Source organism: Muntiacus reevesi, chromosome 4 (assembly GCF_963930625.1).
Source record: "Muntiacus reevesi chromosome 4, mMunRee1.1, whole genome shotgun sequence".
Classification (NCBI taxonomy): Eukaryota; Metazoa; Chordata; class Mammalia; order Artiodactyla; family Cervidae; genus Muntiacus; species Muntiacus reevesi.
The window spans coordinates 80,830,312-80,845,651 of NC_089252.1; the positions used below are offsets into that span (position 1 = coordinate 80,830,312).

Below are 15,340 nucleotides of genomic sequence, written 5' to 3' on the forward strand. Positions count from 1 at the left end.
CACCACGATACTACTTTTAACTTGGAAAATCGCTTTGTTTTTATGTCCCTGTATTGTGAGTCTCTGAGGAGGTCAAGTGAACTAATAAAAGATGGAACAAGCTGGAAAATGTCCAGTGGATTAGTGTGTGTGTTGGTGGGGGTGGAGGCGGGTGGGTGGGCAGCGGGAGAAGGCTGTCTACTCTGTGAGAAAAAGTCAGCACCAGGCTTAAGGGATGATGGATCAGACGCTCCAATGTTTAATTATCAGGGAGTTATAACCATGCGGATGAGTCACCTGGGTGTGGGAGCCCAAGTCTGACTGTGGCTCTGGTGAACCGGCCTTCCCCTTTAACTTACCACTCTCTCTCCCCAAATATGGTCACCAAAGGAAATTTCATCCCCCATTCCTAGCTGAGGGCAATGAAGTTTATCAGATTATCGCACATCTAAACCAACATCTACTTCGGATACTCCCTCTGTAAGAGCAGTTCTCTGCCGTTCCCTTGTGACCGGTGGATCCAGCAGCAGCTCAGGGAATTAACCCCACCGTGTCACTGGTGCTTTTCTCTAGGGGATCCTCCTTCCTGCTCCTCCTCCTATTCCTTTCTCTGGGCTTTGCCTCCTCTGAAGGCAGTTAATTCAGGGGAGGTGGGAGATGAGCCAGTCCTCCTCAGGAAAACCCCCCGCAGCCGAGCTGGACCACGGCCAGCTTCTCGACACATGGACACCGAGGCGCGTGTGCAAACACAGAAGGAGCCACTGCACGTGTCAAGACACCTCCAGGGTGGCCGCTCGGCGGCGGACCTGCATGTGAACCCTGGCCCAGGCACTGCCCAGCCCTGGGACCCTGGAGAAGCGGCTCAGCCTTCTGGGGCTTTATGTAGGTTCCTGCCTGGGAGATGGTGATGGCACCACCTGCAATGCTGCCACGGAGACCAAACAAGATCCTGCACGCGGAGCACTGATTTCCGTACCTGCTCAGTAAAACCAGACCTGTGACGAGGGTATGACCCAGTGTGCCCGGGTCAGGGCAGAGTACAACACAGCCTGCTCCCTCTGCAGTGGGATCAGGCTGGCATGGAAGGAGGTTTTCCATTCCGTCCCCCTGTCAGTTCACACACTGTCCCAGCGGAGAGGAGGGGCCAGAGCAGCCCCTGGGAATGGGGGTGCGCAGCACTCCACCTGGCCACTCTGTCTTTAACTGCAATTAACTCAAAACACACCTCTGCAAACACACCTTAGGTTGACAAGGTAGAATTCCAAGCTTCATGAGGGAAATCTCTATTTCATTAGCAAAATACATACATGCCTTCTATTTCAGTTAGCATTTGGTCTTCTTTACCAACCTTCCCTCTTAAGGCTTTTTGAGTTTCTAACTTGAAAAGAGTTAATTTAAGTCAGTTTACCAAGGACTGAGCTCTTCTCCTGAGCTTCACTGTCACGGAAAATTGGGCTCCTGGGTCCTTGAGGGGAATCACATATTTGATCTTTGACCTACAATGCACCCACTATGCAGTACTGCAATTCCTTCAGGCAAAGACACTCACAACTAACTTCCTACTTATTTGGGTTAAATACATCCAACTGCGTGGCCAATCAAACCATCATATACAGACATACACACATTTTCATATCAGCTGGCACCAGAGAAAAGGTAACATCTCTCAAACAAAGGCATGTGGTATATAAAATCTCATGAAAACTGAAGGGTAGGGCAGGGTTAAAAAAACAGTCTGCTTATTACAAGGGCTATCACCAAAACTCTACGTGGTGGCACCAAACTTCAAGTTCATACAGGGAGAAGGGGACTCGGAGTTTTTTTCCTCCTGCCTTGAACTGCCAGGGCTAAGTGAGGTCACCCTGTAGTCACATTTCTTTGAAAGTTCAGCCCTGTCTGGGGCCTGAGTCAACGAATCTGAGACCAAATCTGCAGTACACCGGGTGGCGCTGGGAGTCACAGCCGAGGCTGAGCGCCCCGCGGCCACCAGCTGCCAGCACCGCCGCCCATCGTGTGTGCAGAGTCGGCACAGAAACCCACAGCGAACCTGGTGTCCATGCTGGTGACAGAACCTCACACACAGGCTGCAGGGCCCACTCCCCGCGGTGCCAGGGCCCCTGGTCCTGGGCAGTGAGCCTGAGTGGAGGACAGCCCTAAATACACAGAGCGAAGTCACAAGTACCCGTGACCCACTCCACAGACAGACAGTGACAATGTCAATCTTGTCCTGTCTCAATGTTTAAGGGCTTCCCTAGTGACTCAGATGGGTACAGAATCTGCCTGCAATGCAAAAGACCCCGGTTCGATCCCTGGGTCGGGAAGACCCCCTGGAGAAGGGAATGGCAACCTACTCCAGTATTCTTGCCTGGAGAATCCCATGGACAGAGGAGCCTGGTGGGCTACAGTCCATGGGGTCACAAAGAGTCAGACATGTCTGAAGGACTAACACTTTCTTCTCACTTTCAACAGCTTTAAGAGAGAGAAGCCACAGGAATTTCCCATGGGAGGAGGTTCTCAGAGTCAAGATGCCCACTCTGACTTTCCTTAGCAATAGTGTGCCAACAGCCACAGGACCTTATGCTTCCGGGCACCCAGGAGACGCGCTCGCGGCAGCTATCAGCACGGCAGCCCCTCTGCTTACCACCCGGTCAAGGCTCCTCTGGCCCTTCCATCTCTCACTGCCTCCGTCCCCCAGCACTTACCACTCCACCCCAGGGCCCACATATTCCCCTCCTTTCCACCACCCCAAGGACACATGAAGGGGTATTAACCCCGATCCACAGCCGGCAACTCTGGTCAGGGATGTTCCGTGACTTGCCTGGGGTTACCTGGCTGGGATGGGCCAGAGCCAAAACTCACACCTTCGCTTCTCTGCCTGCGGATCCCACTCTTGGGTATGACAGCTTCATGGGGGGCAGCAGCCTGACCCTGGCTTTGCAAGGAATGTTTCATCTCCAGTGAAAGGAAAGGGGACGATTAGGAGGAGAGGGAGATGGTGTCCTGTTATGTTTGGATGAGAATTAATTTGTGGGTGAACATCTGGCTGCTAAGTTCCCAACTGTGAGGCAGAGCATCCGATGTGCCTTCTTTCCCTCCGGACGCATCTGTTTCTAGAAAGAAGACGTCCTGGTTCCCTGACCTCCAGCTGGTTCTTGTGGGAACCACAGCCTCAGGAGTCACGCTTTCAGAGTCAGCTTGTCTCCTTAGGACCCTTCTCCCATCAGAGTCCCTGGTGGGTTCCACGAAGCACTTGCTGGGTTTTGAGGTGAAAACCTGTTTGCCATCCCTGACACTCTATCTGCAAAGTGGCTGTTTTCAGGGTGTCTGGGAAGCTCCCCCACCTTCCAAGTGACCCTGGGGGACCTTTCCCATTTGGTTCTGCCAGGTGGTCCTTTGGCAGCGGTGATGCCCCCGTTCTTTAGAAGTCTCTGGGATCATAATCAACGGGCTAAGGAGAACTGAGGAAGGCAACACCCCCAGCCTCCAGCCACGAAGCAAGAGGTGGTTTTCCTGAGTAGCCCTGGGACCCGATGGGAGCCACAGGGCCCCTGGACGACTTCTCCTTCCATCTCTGACACTGCTCATCCACTGCCCTTCTCCCTCTTCAACGCTGGAGTCCTCTCAGCCTCCCAGCATTGGTCTCCTTGAGAGGTCTCCTGACTTCTCCTCCCAGACAGACACCCGCCTCCTGAGAAAGGATGCTGAGAGGACTGCTCCCCACCCCCCACCGGCTGCGGTGCCTCTGCAGCCTCTCAGTAGGTTCACAATGGGGGCTGGTTGCCTGCTCCACCGCGGATCGAGCTCCCCCGGGCTGGTGGCCTCCCACGGGGTGACTTGGCTGGGCACCCCCTGTTTCCAGCCTGCAGGGGCTGGCGCTCTCCAGGGAGCCCCCAGCAGGGATTCATGTGGCTTTAGAGCCAGACTCTGCTAGGAATGGTGTTGGCAAAAACGCACTGCCTTGTGGCTGGTGGATCAACACTTCCTGGGCCCTCTGCTAGCGCATGAGACAGACATCTGGTTTCTCAGCAACTCGGACACTGAGGTAAGAATTCCTTGATGCAAAGATTTGTAGAAGGTGTGACAAGAAGTTCTCCCACCAAGAATGGCATGGCTGGGAAAGCTCAGTGAATGCAGGGGCTTTGGGCAGGCAGGGGAGCTGGCTGGGGGTGACTTCTGGTCCTTAATCCTCGTCAGGTGACTGCTCACAAGGCTCCTACTAAGTCTTTATGATCAAGACAGAAACCCAAAAGCACTGTGAAGTTTTCTGTGACGGTAAAGTAAGGTGATTAACAGCAAACTTCAAAACTGGCCCCCAAAAGATTTACAGATGGGGCATATTCGAATAGTTTATAAAGAGAAGCAGACACAGTGGGGCGGGAGAGAAAAGGAAGATGTGAACAGGGTGAAAACTACAAGCCACCACTTCTAAACATGAAGTAATTGAATGTGAATGCAGACTGCTATACACAATACAGATAGGTATGTGTTAGCATGAATGTTCAAAGATGGTTTAATTCAGTACTATCAACACCAGGAGGAAAAGAAAGAACCTGAAGACCTTTCAGTTCATGTGTCTCAAGCCTGGAAACCTGACCTGTGAACATCTGCGCCAGCAACCACCACAATGTCCAGTCTCCATAAGAACAGACCCTGCTTCTGCCTGGCCCAGAGCTGCCAGCAGCCTTGCTGTGTTCACCCAACGTGGAGGTTACGGAGTACGGTCCATTAAACCTGGGCCTGCATCCCAGCTCAGCCGCTGAGCGCTACCTGGGCAACTGACTTAACCCTAAGCCCAAGTTTCATCTGTAGAAGAGGACACCCACGACCCTTGTGTCTTTTTATCCTCCTCCTTCTCTAACTTTTTCTCCTTCCCTTCTCCTACTCTAATCACTCTGTCTCTTTATCCTTCTCTCTCTCTCTCTTTCACTTGGTTGTGACAGGTGGCTTGTGGGATCTTAGTTCCCCGACCAGGGATCGAACCCGCACTCAAAGCAGCAGAAGCATGGAGTCCTAATCACTGGACCACCAGGGAAGTCCCATACCCTTCTCTCTTTTAAAACCTTTAAGACAGTCATCTCTGGGGTAAAACCCCATCTTTTCCTCCTCATCCCCAGAGTTCACCCTTCCTGGCTCCCCACTTTGGTAGTTTTCTTTATTAAACGCGTAAAAGATACGGGACAGGTTCACAGACCACAGACGGCTCAACCCATAGAAGAAGGAATACTTCTCCTCAGCACTCACAGAACCAGCTTGGAGGATGATTTCTTACAGTAGTGTCTATTTTGTCTCTTCTGTTGAACTCTTATTATTCAGAGTGTGGTTCACGGACCAGCAGCTCTGGCATCCCCTGGACGCTGGTTGGAAATGCAGAATCTCAAGTTCTGCTAGTGCCTGCTGAATCAAAAGCTGAATTCTAACCAGCTCTCGGTATGACTCACGTGTACACTGAACTATGAGAAGCACACAGTTAGACTTCAGGGCCTCCTGGGGACGGCATCCCCAGGAAGCCCCCCAGAACCTGGGTGCTGAAGAACTAGGGCTATGTGAGTGCTGGCCTGCCCACGCCCACTGCCACTGAGCAATCCTCAGCTGGAGTTTTTTTATATACAGAGCATTATGACTGCATCTGCAAAAGAAACACACAAAGGCTCAAAAGAAGTCACCTGCCAATGCAGGTGATGTGGTTCATCTCTGGGTAGGGATGGAAGATCCCCTGGGAGAGGGCATGGCAACCCACTCCAGCATTCTTGCCTGGAGAATCCCCATGGACAGAGGAGCCTGGTGGGCTACAGTTCATGGGGTCGTAAAGAGCTGGACACAGCTGACCACAGCACAGTGCTATACACATAATGGGGCAGAGGTACAGTCCTCGGCAGCATGAAGGGCATCAGTGAACTGTGTGAACTGCCACAGCTGATGGCTCTCCTCCGCAGAGCGAGCGGTGTAAATCACAGAGCCCCTAAACTTAACACTGCATGCCTCCTTTGCTTGACCATACACCCCCGAATGCTTTAATGAAGTTCAGAACCACGGGTATGAAAGGACAGCTAGCCTGGGAGCCCCAGAGCATGTGTTTGGCACCTCCACAGTGTCCGGCCTGGGAAAAGTGCTCTGCATACCTGCTTGGCTTCCCCTTTCCTGGGACCCGGGACCCATCAGCAAGAAGATTAATTTGGGATTAATTTGGGACTCAAATTCCTCCATCACATGATCCCTCCCTGATGATGAGCAGAGCGTCTCCCAGAAAGGTGAGGCTGAGGCCAAATGGACCAACCAGGCTGAATGCCATAGAGTGATCATTTTAAAAACATACCACTTAGAGACCAGGTCTTATATAAGGAGAAAAAACAGACAAGGCTCCATCATCAAGAGAAGAGGCCAAGTGGGCGTCCCTGCTGGTCCAGAGGTTAAGAATACACCTGCCAATGCAGGGGACACGGATTCAATGCCTGGTCAAGGGAAGGTCCAACACGCGGAGGGGCAACGAAGCCTGGGTGCCAACTACTGAGCCAGGCGCCCAGAGCCTGAGCTCCACAACAAGAGAAGCCTGAGCACTGCAACAGGAGTAGCATCTGCTGGCCACAACTAGAGAAAAGCCCAAGCAGCAACAAAGACTCAGTACAGTGAAAAATAAATAAATATCAAAAATAAAGGGAAAAAAAAGGCCGAGTACATAGACATGGAAGGCAGGCTACTGCATGAGATAAAAGGGCAAACCCTGGTCCTATTAGATAGCCACGTGCTCATCTCTCTGAGCATCAGTATTTCCTCCTTTAAAATGGAGATGACACCCCAACTGGGGCTTCTTAAATGTGAAGACACACGGAGTTCTAGAGCCTGATGCCTGGCCCATGATAAAGGACGAGCAGACATCGCTATCATCATCCCTGCTGGCTGCCAGCACTGTGCTCCGAGCTGGGAAGCCAGGCCTGAAAGCTCCAGGGTGAGCTGTCTCCAGGAGCCCTGCCCGCTCACCTTGATCATCTCCGCCACGTAACTCTCGGGCCCCGTGTACTCCGTGGAGTCCTTCACTTTCACCAGGACGATGAAGCACAGGTAATGCCACATGTTGTGTTCCTCCTTGATGTGCTCTTCAAACGTGACAGTCTTGTTGTCAAACTTGTCTCTTTCCAACCCTAAAAAGAGACAGACAGCCCCGAGTGAGTGGCCATGCTGCAGAAAAACCCATGAAGGAACTGCCCCAACAGCGGAGGTTGTGGGTTCACTCCTGCCTTTATCAAGAGTTGGGTTCTGTTGGCCTTACACACGCATTCACTTTTGTATCATAGCAAGAAAACACAGGCTGTGAGTCAGATGGACTTGGGCTGGATGTCCACCTCTGTCACTCACGAGTCATTGTTTGGTCTCCAGTGTGCCTTAGCTACCTTTGCAGGGGATGGGAAGACACCGCCTAGGTTCCAAGAGTATGTGGGGATTAATTGAGCGTGAGTGTGACAGGCTCACACACAGTAGGCAACCAGTGATTGGGAGTCCCCTCTCCCAGGTAAATGCCAAAATGTAGACATGTTACAAGGTTTTTGAGGAGGCAGAGTAAGGACAAAAGGAACTTTACATGCATTTTGAACTCTAGCTGGTAGGTTTATATTTTGCAGAGGTCTGGGTGAGTAATTCTGAAACTAGTTTCTGTGTATTCTTAGGTTGAGCAAACAAATATATGGTGACACTGAGAGCCAGATATCTGACTGTTAGAGAAATATGGAGCACAAATATGGAAAGGGAGAAAGAATAAACCCTGTGATGGTGAACTGGAATTAGAGGTCTGAGGATGACCTCATCCTTTTTCACATGTTTGTAAAAATAGACACAAAACTGTGTGGATACATGTATCCTTGAGATCTCTGCCCTAATTAGCCCTGGGAGCAGCAGCACACCAACAGGGATGAGCACACCCAGTGACCGGATCTTGGACTCTAAACATCATTCTCCAATGAACAGAACGAGGGCGCTTTGGAGAAATCTTTGATACTAGCGCTGGGTGCGAGAAGGTACGAGGTGAGCTGCAGCCCGTGATGCCTCACGGTGCTAAAAACACTACGGAAGTCTGTAATAAATGATGGTGATGTGGCAAAGTACAGACAGCAGCTCTGAAGGAGCCCTCAAATCTGGGGCAATGTGAGCATCAAAAGAAATTATGACAGTAAAGGATTATCATCCACTGAATGAAATAAAAACACAAGAATCCACGTTGTCACAAAGTACGAATATACATGGAGAAAAGAGAAAGCTATTTCTTAAAAAGCCAATAAACAAATGTAGAAATAATAATAAAGTAAATTAAAAAATTATCATTTGGCAACCATCACAGTCACAGACTCAGGCAAAAACTGGATGCAGAAACTGATGAGTCAACATTTGGGAATTAATGTAATATTTATGTCATCTCAAAGGATTGCCCTATAAAATGGTTCTCAATGGTACAAAAAAAAGAAAAGTAAGTTCCATGGAGAAACAGGGCCATTACCATCTTAACCAAGTGACCGACGTTAGTGTGACCAGTTAGAAGAGGAGCTGGCATCATGTACCTCCTGATATTCTGGAGAAGGAAATGGCAACCCACTCCAGTGCTCTTGCCTGGAGAATCCCATGGACAGAGGAGCCTGGCGGGCTACAGTCCACGGGGTTGCAAGAAGTCGGACACGACTGAGTGACTAACACCTCCTGATATTATGCACTGAGGAGAATACACTATTTCTTTGATATTCCTATAAGAAATCCATAACAATCTCACCATGGGAAAACATCAGACAGTCCCAAACCAAGGGACATTGGATAAGGTAAGTGACTTTTAAATTCTTCAAAAATGTCAATGAAATCAACACACGACCTGGGACTTACCTTTGCAATAAAGGACATTATTAGGGTAAAGTGTGAACTTTGAATAGAATATGTAGATTAAGAGTATGACATCCTTGCTAGTTTCCCACTTTTCATAATTATATTGCATGTGTAAGAGAAGGTGCCTAGCTTTAGGACATATATAGTATTGAAATAGAGATAAAGGGGCATCATGTCAATCACTCTCAAACCGCTCAGAGAAACAGTGTGTGTGTGAATAAAGAAAATGACAATAAACATATTAAAGTGTTACTTCAATATGTGGGGAATTGGGATGAAGAGTCCACAAAAATTCTTTGTACTATTCTTGTGACTTTTCTGAAACTCTGGAACTGTCGAAATGAAAAGGTTTAAATGGTTTTAAGGGGCAAAAAGCTATGATCTTAATTTTTTAAATGGAAACGTGATCACTATGAGTATACATACTGGTAAGAAATTTATGTATTTAGTAACCATTGATATATTAGGAACAATCCTGAAATGATTACTTAGCTCCCAAATTCCTCCATGATTACTTTGCATTTTACAGGTATTTCCTTGGAGTTAGACTGACAATGATTTCTGTGGTACCCCATGCACCTCTCTTACATAGCAGTTTACTACTTATTAGTAGGTGTCTACCACTGTGTAGGCTCTATGCTAGAACTGTTTCATAAACTACCTCAACTAAGTCCCAAGATAATGTAGAGAAGTCCATTACTGTACCCATTTTACAGATGAGCAATAAAGGTTCAGAGAAGTGAAGTGACTGTACCATGGGTACATGGCTCTTAAGTGTCAGAGGCTTAATCAGAACACAAGTCTGACTCCCAAGCTCTGAGCATTTCCACCATGTGCTCTAAGAGGGCTGTATTTCCACTGGAAACCTGACACCACCTACAATGAAGACATCCACAGGCTGGAGTGGAATGAAAGAGCTCCATTCTAATTACTTAGAATGGGAACAAGAGAGAGTCTGGCAGTGCAACCACCTAGAGGCCCAAAGACACAGACATTTCAAATAATGCACAATGATGTTTCTGCTACCCCAAACTTCATTTCTTAAAACCAACCAGCAGCTGCTGGACTAACTCGTGGCACTCCAGATATTTCCCAGGAGAACAGAGCAGGAGGCCCACAGAAAGTCAAGGACAGGGACACGGGAGAAGGCGCCCCTCCCACCGAGGGCCAGAGCACCCCATCCCAACCCCCCAGCAAAAGCCGAGTGCACCACTCACCGCAGATAAAGCACGTGGTCTTTAAGATCTCCTCTTTCTTCTGTTTTTCACTCCTCAGATCGGCAAAGGTGTCAATGATGACCCCAAAAATCAGATTAAGGACAATGATGATGACCATGAAGAAGAACAAGAGGTCGTAGATCACTCGAGCAGCAAAGAGGGGCTCCTGGAAAAGAGGAGCAGGGATGGGAGGGATAGGGATGCTGGGGATGTAGGTGGTGTAACCTGTCGGCAGGTACCTCCCTACCCAACCCCTGGGTCTGCAGACCTCCGGGCAGAGGATGGGGACTGAATGCACCCCAATCAGATGTCCCAAGCCCGCTGGCTCACCCCACCCCCACCAGCACACTGGGCATCAAGCTGAAAAAGCCACAACCCCATCTCTTTTCACACCCCCTGGGTATATTGTGAGTTCTCCAAGTGTCATGTGGCACCTGCCCACTTCCTGGGATCTAAAGGGTTTGCAAATGTGTTCAGGAAGGCCAGACGCGTCTGAAGGAAAGAATCATTTTAGCAGACGGAGGGGAGGGCGGAAGCTGCCCCTTTCCACAGCGGGGGGCTTCCGCCCAACAGCACAGTCGGATGAGAACCAGAGCGAAAAGGAGCCCTGAGCAGCCGGCTCTGGGCGTCTGCCCGTCACCGCTCTCGGCGCTGGCGCTGCCCCCGCGTCTGCAGTTTCCACTGGAGCCCCCTGCACCGCGCGCTCCCCGCCGCCTGCCCCTCCTCCCCCGGGGCGCAGCTACCTCTTTGGATGGCTTCCTGAGCACGTCGCCCACTCCGCCCCCGCTCCGCAGCCCGTGACTCAGCACCGTGACGATGCACATGAGCAGCGTCTCGCACGTGTGCTCTTTATCTTGCTCTGTCTCTTCTGCAGGGACCAGCTCTGCGAACACGGCAGGTCGGGAGAGAGTGAGAACGTGAGCGGCAAGACAGGCCAGGATTTCCAGATCATGCTCCCCGAATGCCGTCTCACCAGAGGACAGGCAGGGGCCGGACAAGCGTCAAAGGCTTCCTTTGTCATCACTGTGTTCATCACTAAGCCCTGCTCATTTCTCAAGCCCAAAACTGCCCTTACCTCTATTCAATCTAAAATACTGTGCCCTTTTCAGATTTTCAACTCCAGTCCCAGCACTGAACAGACATTGCAACTTAGATAGCTGCTTATGAGTTTCACTAGTGATTCAGTGGTAAATAATCTGCCTGCCAATGCAGGAGACATGGGTTCTATCCTTGGGCTGGTAAGATCCGCTGGAGGAGGAAATGGGAAACCACTCCAGTATTCTTGCCTGGGAAGTCCATGGACAGAGGGGCCTGGTGGGCTACAGTCCACTGGGTCAAAGAGTCTCACAAAAGAGTCTTAGCAACTGCGTAACAATTACAACAGCAACCTTCTACAATTGGTCCTCTGGACAAATCGTTTTACACCTTAAATTGGAGACTGGTCTTGGGAGGCGGGGGATGTTTTGACTGGCTTGTTCTTTTCTCCAGCAGCAGCCAGAAGGGTCTTGCTAAAATACCAGTCTCATCCTATCACTCCCCTCTCAACAACCTGGATCAACCTTGAGGAAGCTTTAACCTCCTCAGCCTGACCTGCAGACCCTTCATAATCTGGTCCTCTGTTAACTTCTCTGGCTTCATTTCTTCCTACTCCTCTTCCTCATGATCCCTTCCCTAGTCATGCTGTATTCTACCTCCAAGGCAGAGTCAGACACGACTTAGAGACTAACATCAATAGAACACAGCACAGTCCCAGGCAAATAGTGGGCACTCTGTAAATACTGGGCGAATCAATTCAGCAGCTATTTTATTCCCATGTAGACTTCCCCCCCACTTCATTCCCCTCCTCTCCCTGCCTTTCATCTGCTTCCAATGTCACGTGCGTCCTAAGCCTTGTGGGGAGGCTGGCACTAACATAGGGCTTCAGGCTGCGAGGTCCTACCTTCTTTGGGTGCCGGAGAGGAGCAGTTCTCCCCCGTCTCCACCCTACACACGTCAGAATACAGGAACTCGCCTGCCAAACTCTCGCTGGCTTCTGGGAGAGAGAAGGCAATTTTATGATGAACAATCTGGCAGCATATGGTTAAAATGTTTGAAGTCCCAAATTCACGGCTGATTAAACAATTCTTTACATAAATAACACCCTCCAAATCCTGCCTATAAATCCAAAGCAGAGATGCAATTTACACTTTCGTTGGGTGATCTGGATGGGAAAAAAGCCAGAAATGTCAATTCCTGTAAGCTTACTAGAAATATCACACTTAAATAGCACCTCTCCAACTTTAAAGACAAACAGCTGAAACTCCCTGACAGATACTACTGAACACACAGACTCCAGTAAGATTTAGACCAAGTCTGCGTGAGAAGCAGGAATGGCATCAGATCAGTTTAGTTCAGAACCCTAAGATGGTTGGCAGTGAATGTCAACTTGGAGGCTGGGGTTACATGCCAAGAATGCAGCCTTTGGGAGGGAGAGAAAAGCTTGTCTGGCTTAGTCACAATTCTAGTTTGCTCCTTGGACTCAGGGCGCCTGGCTACCTGAATAGAAAAACCAGTAATATTTCACTTACTAGTGTCAAGTATTTTAATTGAGGGAAACGAGCACTTGGGGATCACTCAAGTGTATGATCACTGTCTCTCTCTCGTAATAGGAAATCTCTCCTGGTTTTGCTATAAATTAAAATCATATGAGCTCAGTGTAAAACTTGCATATTGTAAAAAGGTCCAACAGACAGCCACTATTGCGGTTTGGGGGCATATTCTTCCATAGTTTAAAAGATACATATGAGCTTTTTAGGGGCTTCCTAGGTGGCACAGTGGTAAAGTATCTGCCTGCCAACGCAGGAGATGCAAGAGACATGGGTTCAATCCCTGGGTCGGGAAGATCCCCTGGAGAAAGAAACGGCAGTCCAGTCCAGTATTCTTGCCTGGGAAATCGCATGGACAGAGGACCCTGGCGGGCTACAGTCCATGGGGTCACAGAAGAGTCGAACATGACAGCAGCTGAGCGCAGGTGTGAGATTTTTCATTAAAAAAAATATCTACGCAGATCCTATTGTAGTTACTTTTCTGCAGTTTCCCACCATATCTTGGGTACTTTTCCATGAAGGTTTATAAAGACGTACCATATCCACAGGGTTCACCACACCATGGATGAACCATACTCTAATGAAACACTCCCTTACACTGAGATTGCTTCCAATTTCACACTGCAATGAACACCTGCTTCTACAGTTCTATTTTTAAAGGATAAATTGCTAGAAATAGACTTACCAAGGCAAGCGATGCCTACTCCCATACTCTCAATATACACTGGTCAAACTTTTAAGAAAATGTTGTACAAGTTTAAAATAGAAATTGAGTAAATAAATGTAGCATCTGGACACTCACACTTAGCATCTGACATATCATATCACCCTTTGAATGCAGTGAAATCGAAGTCCTGTATTCAATTCACACTTTTGAGTGTTAGGGAAATACCTACACTGCCAAAGTCATCATTTTTAGTTCGGTTGTAGTCAGGAAACATTCTTTTAACATTAAAAAAAAGATCAGAAGGTCCAAACCCACCTGGAAGAGAGGTTTCATTGGGCAGCCTATCTACTTCCAAGATGAAGTCATCTTTGAAGAAAAGGTAGCCCACTATTGAGAACAGGTAAACCAGGATCAAAGCCAGAACCGCCGTCAAGATGATGGACCGGCCGTTGCGAGTGACACTTTTAATGACATTGAGCAGAGTCTCTTCTCTGTACACTAGATCAAAAAGCTTTAAAAACAAAAAAAAAAGGACGACAAGGGGACAGTGTTAAGAAGCATCTCTATTAGACGGACATCGATGTCCCCTAAGCGCAACTTGATTTATAAAGAACCTACCCTTTGGCTAACTCAAAAGCATTCTACTCTAGGGCAGTTCAAGAGGGAGGGAACATATGTATACCTACGGCTGATTCGTGTTGATGTATGGCAGAAACCAACACAGGATTGTAAAGCAATTATCTTTCAATTAAAAATAAATAAATTTTAAAAAAGCATTATACTCTTTTCTTAATATGTTACACTTTCCCTTCTTAATAGTGAAAACTGAGATTGCAAAAACAAGGACAAACAAATACAGAAGAGGAGGGTGGGAAACAATAGTGATTTCAAGTTGTCTACATACAGGTTCAAGGTCCTGGGACTAGACAAAACACAGGCCTGTACCGGGCAGCTGCAGAGGACAGGGAGAGGAAGGGGATGAGGTCCTGCTGTGTGTTAATTTAGGGTCATCTGATGGAGCTTCTGGTAAGGGTCAGCCACTCCGGATACAGGACTGGCCAAGTCCTGGTCCCTGACCACAGGTCCATGAGCTGCTACGGGCCAGGCTGGGGGGGCAGTGTCTTGGACAGAGATTCAAACCTCAGCTCAACCACTTGCTGTCACCAGGACCAGCTACTAACCTCTTCTCTGGGAGCCTCAGTCTTGCCATTTGCAGAGTGGACGAGACAGAGTACCAATGAAGAATAAAGAGACACTGTATATACAGTGCTTAGCATACACTCATACTTACGTGCTAAGTACACAACCAATGGTAATCACTAATTTCCTGATGAAGAGCCTGGGCCAAGGCCACCCTGACAGACGGTGGCGGGGACGCTGGTGGTGGTAACACACCAGGAAGCCTCACCGCCTCTCATCCCACTGGGAGGGGCTGAGACAACCTGCTGTTCACAACGTGCTCATAATCTCGGCTTGACCTCTGCCAAGGGGCCTGGGCTCGGCAAGAAGTTGGCTTCATGAGAAATGGAGGCCCCCCACAGGTACTCAGAGGTACAGGAGACCAGTGGCTGGTTTTCTAAGAAGCACAATCTCAGATATTTGGCTGGAGAAATGGTGGGGAGCCAGGAGAGAAGGGCTGAATGGGGTTATTTTGGAGCTGGGAGCTAGTTTTAATATGGTCCTGCTGATGACATCCAATCTCTTCCTGAGAGTCCTGCCTCTACCACAGCTCCAGGGAATGAGTGCAGAGCCAAGGGAGTCTGGGGACAGGCATGTGTCTGCTTTTAATTTGTTGCAAGATGTTGATCGGGCTGTGAAACCTTCCTGGACCTCAGTTTACACATCTGTGAAATTAGTGGACTGAACTAGCTGATCTCAGAGTCCCTTCCCATGCAGAATTTGACATCGGAGTTCATTTTCTGCTCGATTAGCCCTCTGCCTCCAGAAGGCCAGTCCGTGTCCTGAGGCCAGTTAAGGGCATTAGGTAAAGGAGGACACTTAAAAGGAAGCAGAGAAGAGGCCTTAATTCAGATCTA

At 48.9% G+C, this 15,340-nt stretch overlaps 1 protein-coding gene across 6 annotated transcripts in view; it reads right to left on the reverse strand.

Annotated features, from left to right (window-relative positions):
- ITPR1 (inositol 1,4,5-trisphosphate receptor type 1) overlaps nt 1-15,340 on the reverse strand; it is a 345,755-nt gene that overhangs the window by 22,531 nt on the left and 307,884 nt on the right. For all 6 annotated transcript variants that reach the window (XM_065933259.1, XM_065933257.1, XM_065933262.1 and 3 more), the window contains 5 exons: nt 13,620-13,815; nt 11,992-12,084; nt 10,796-10,935; nt 10,053-10,218; nt 6,955-7,115 (listed from right to left, as the gene is read on the reverse strand). In XM_065933259.1, coding sequence (XP_065789331.1) covers nt 6,955-7,115; nt 10,053-10,218; nt 10,796-10,935; nt 11,992-12,084; nt 13,620-13,815 — 756 coding nt within the window. The remainder of the gene's footprint in view (nt 1-6,954; nt 7,116-10,052; nt 10,219-10,795; nt 10,936-11,991; nt 12,085-13,619; nt 13,816-15,340) is intronic.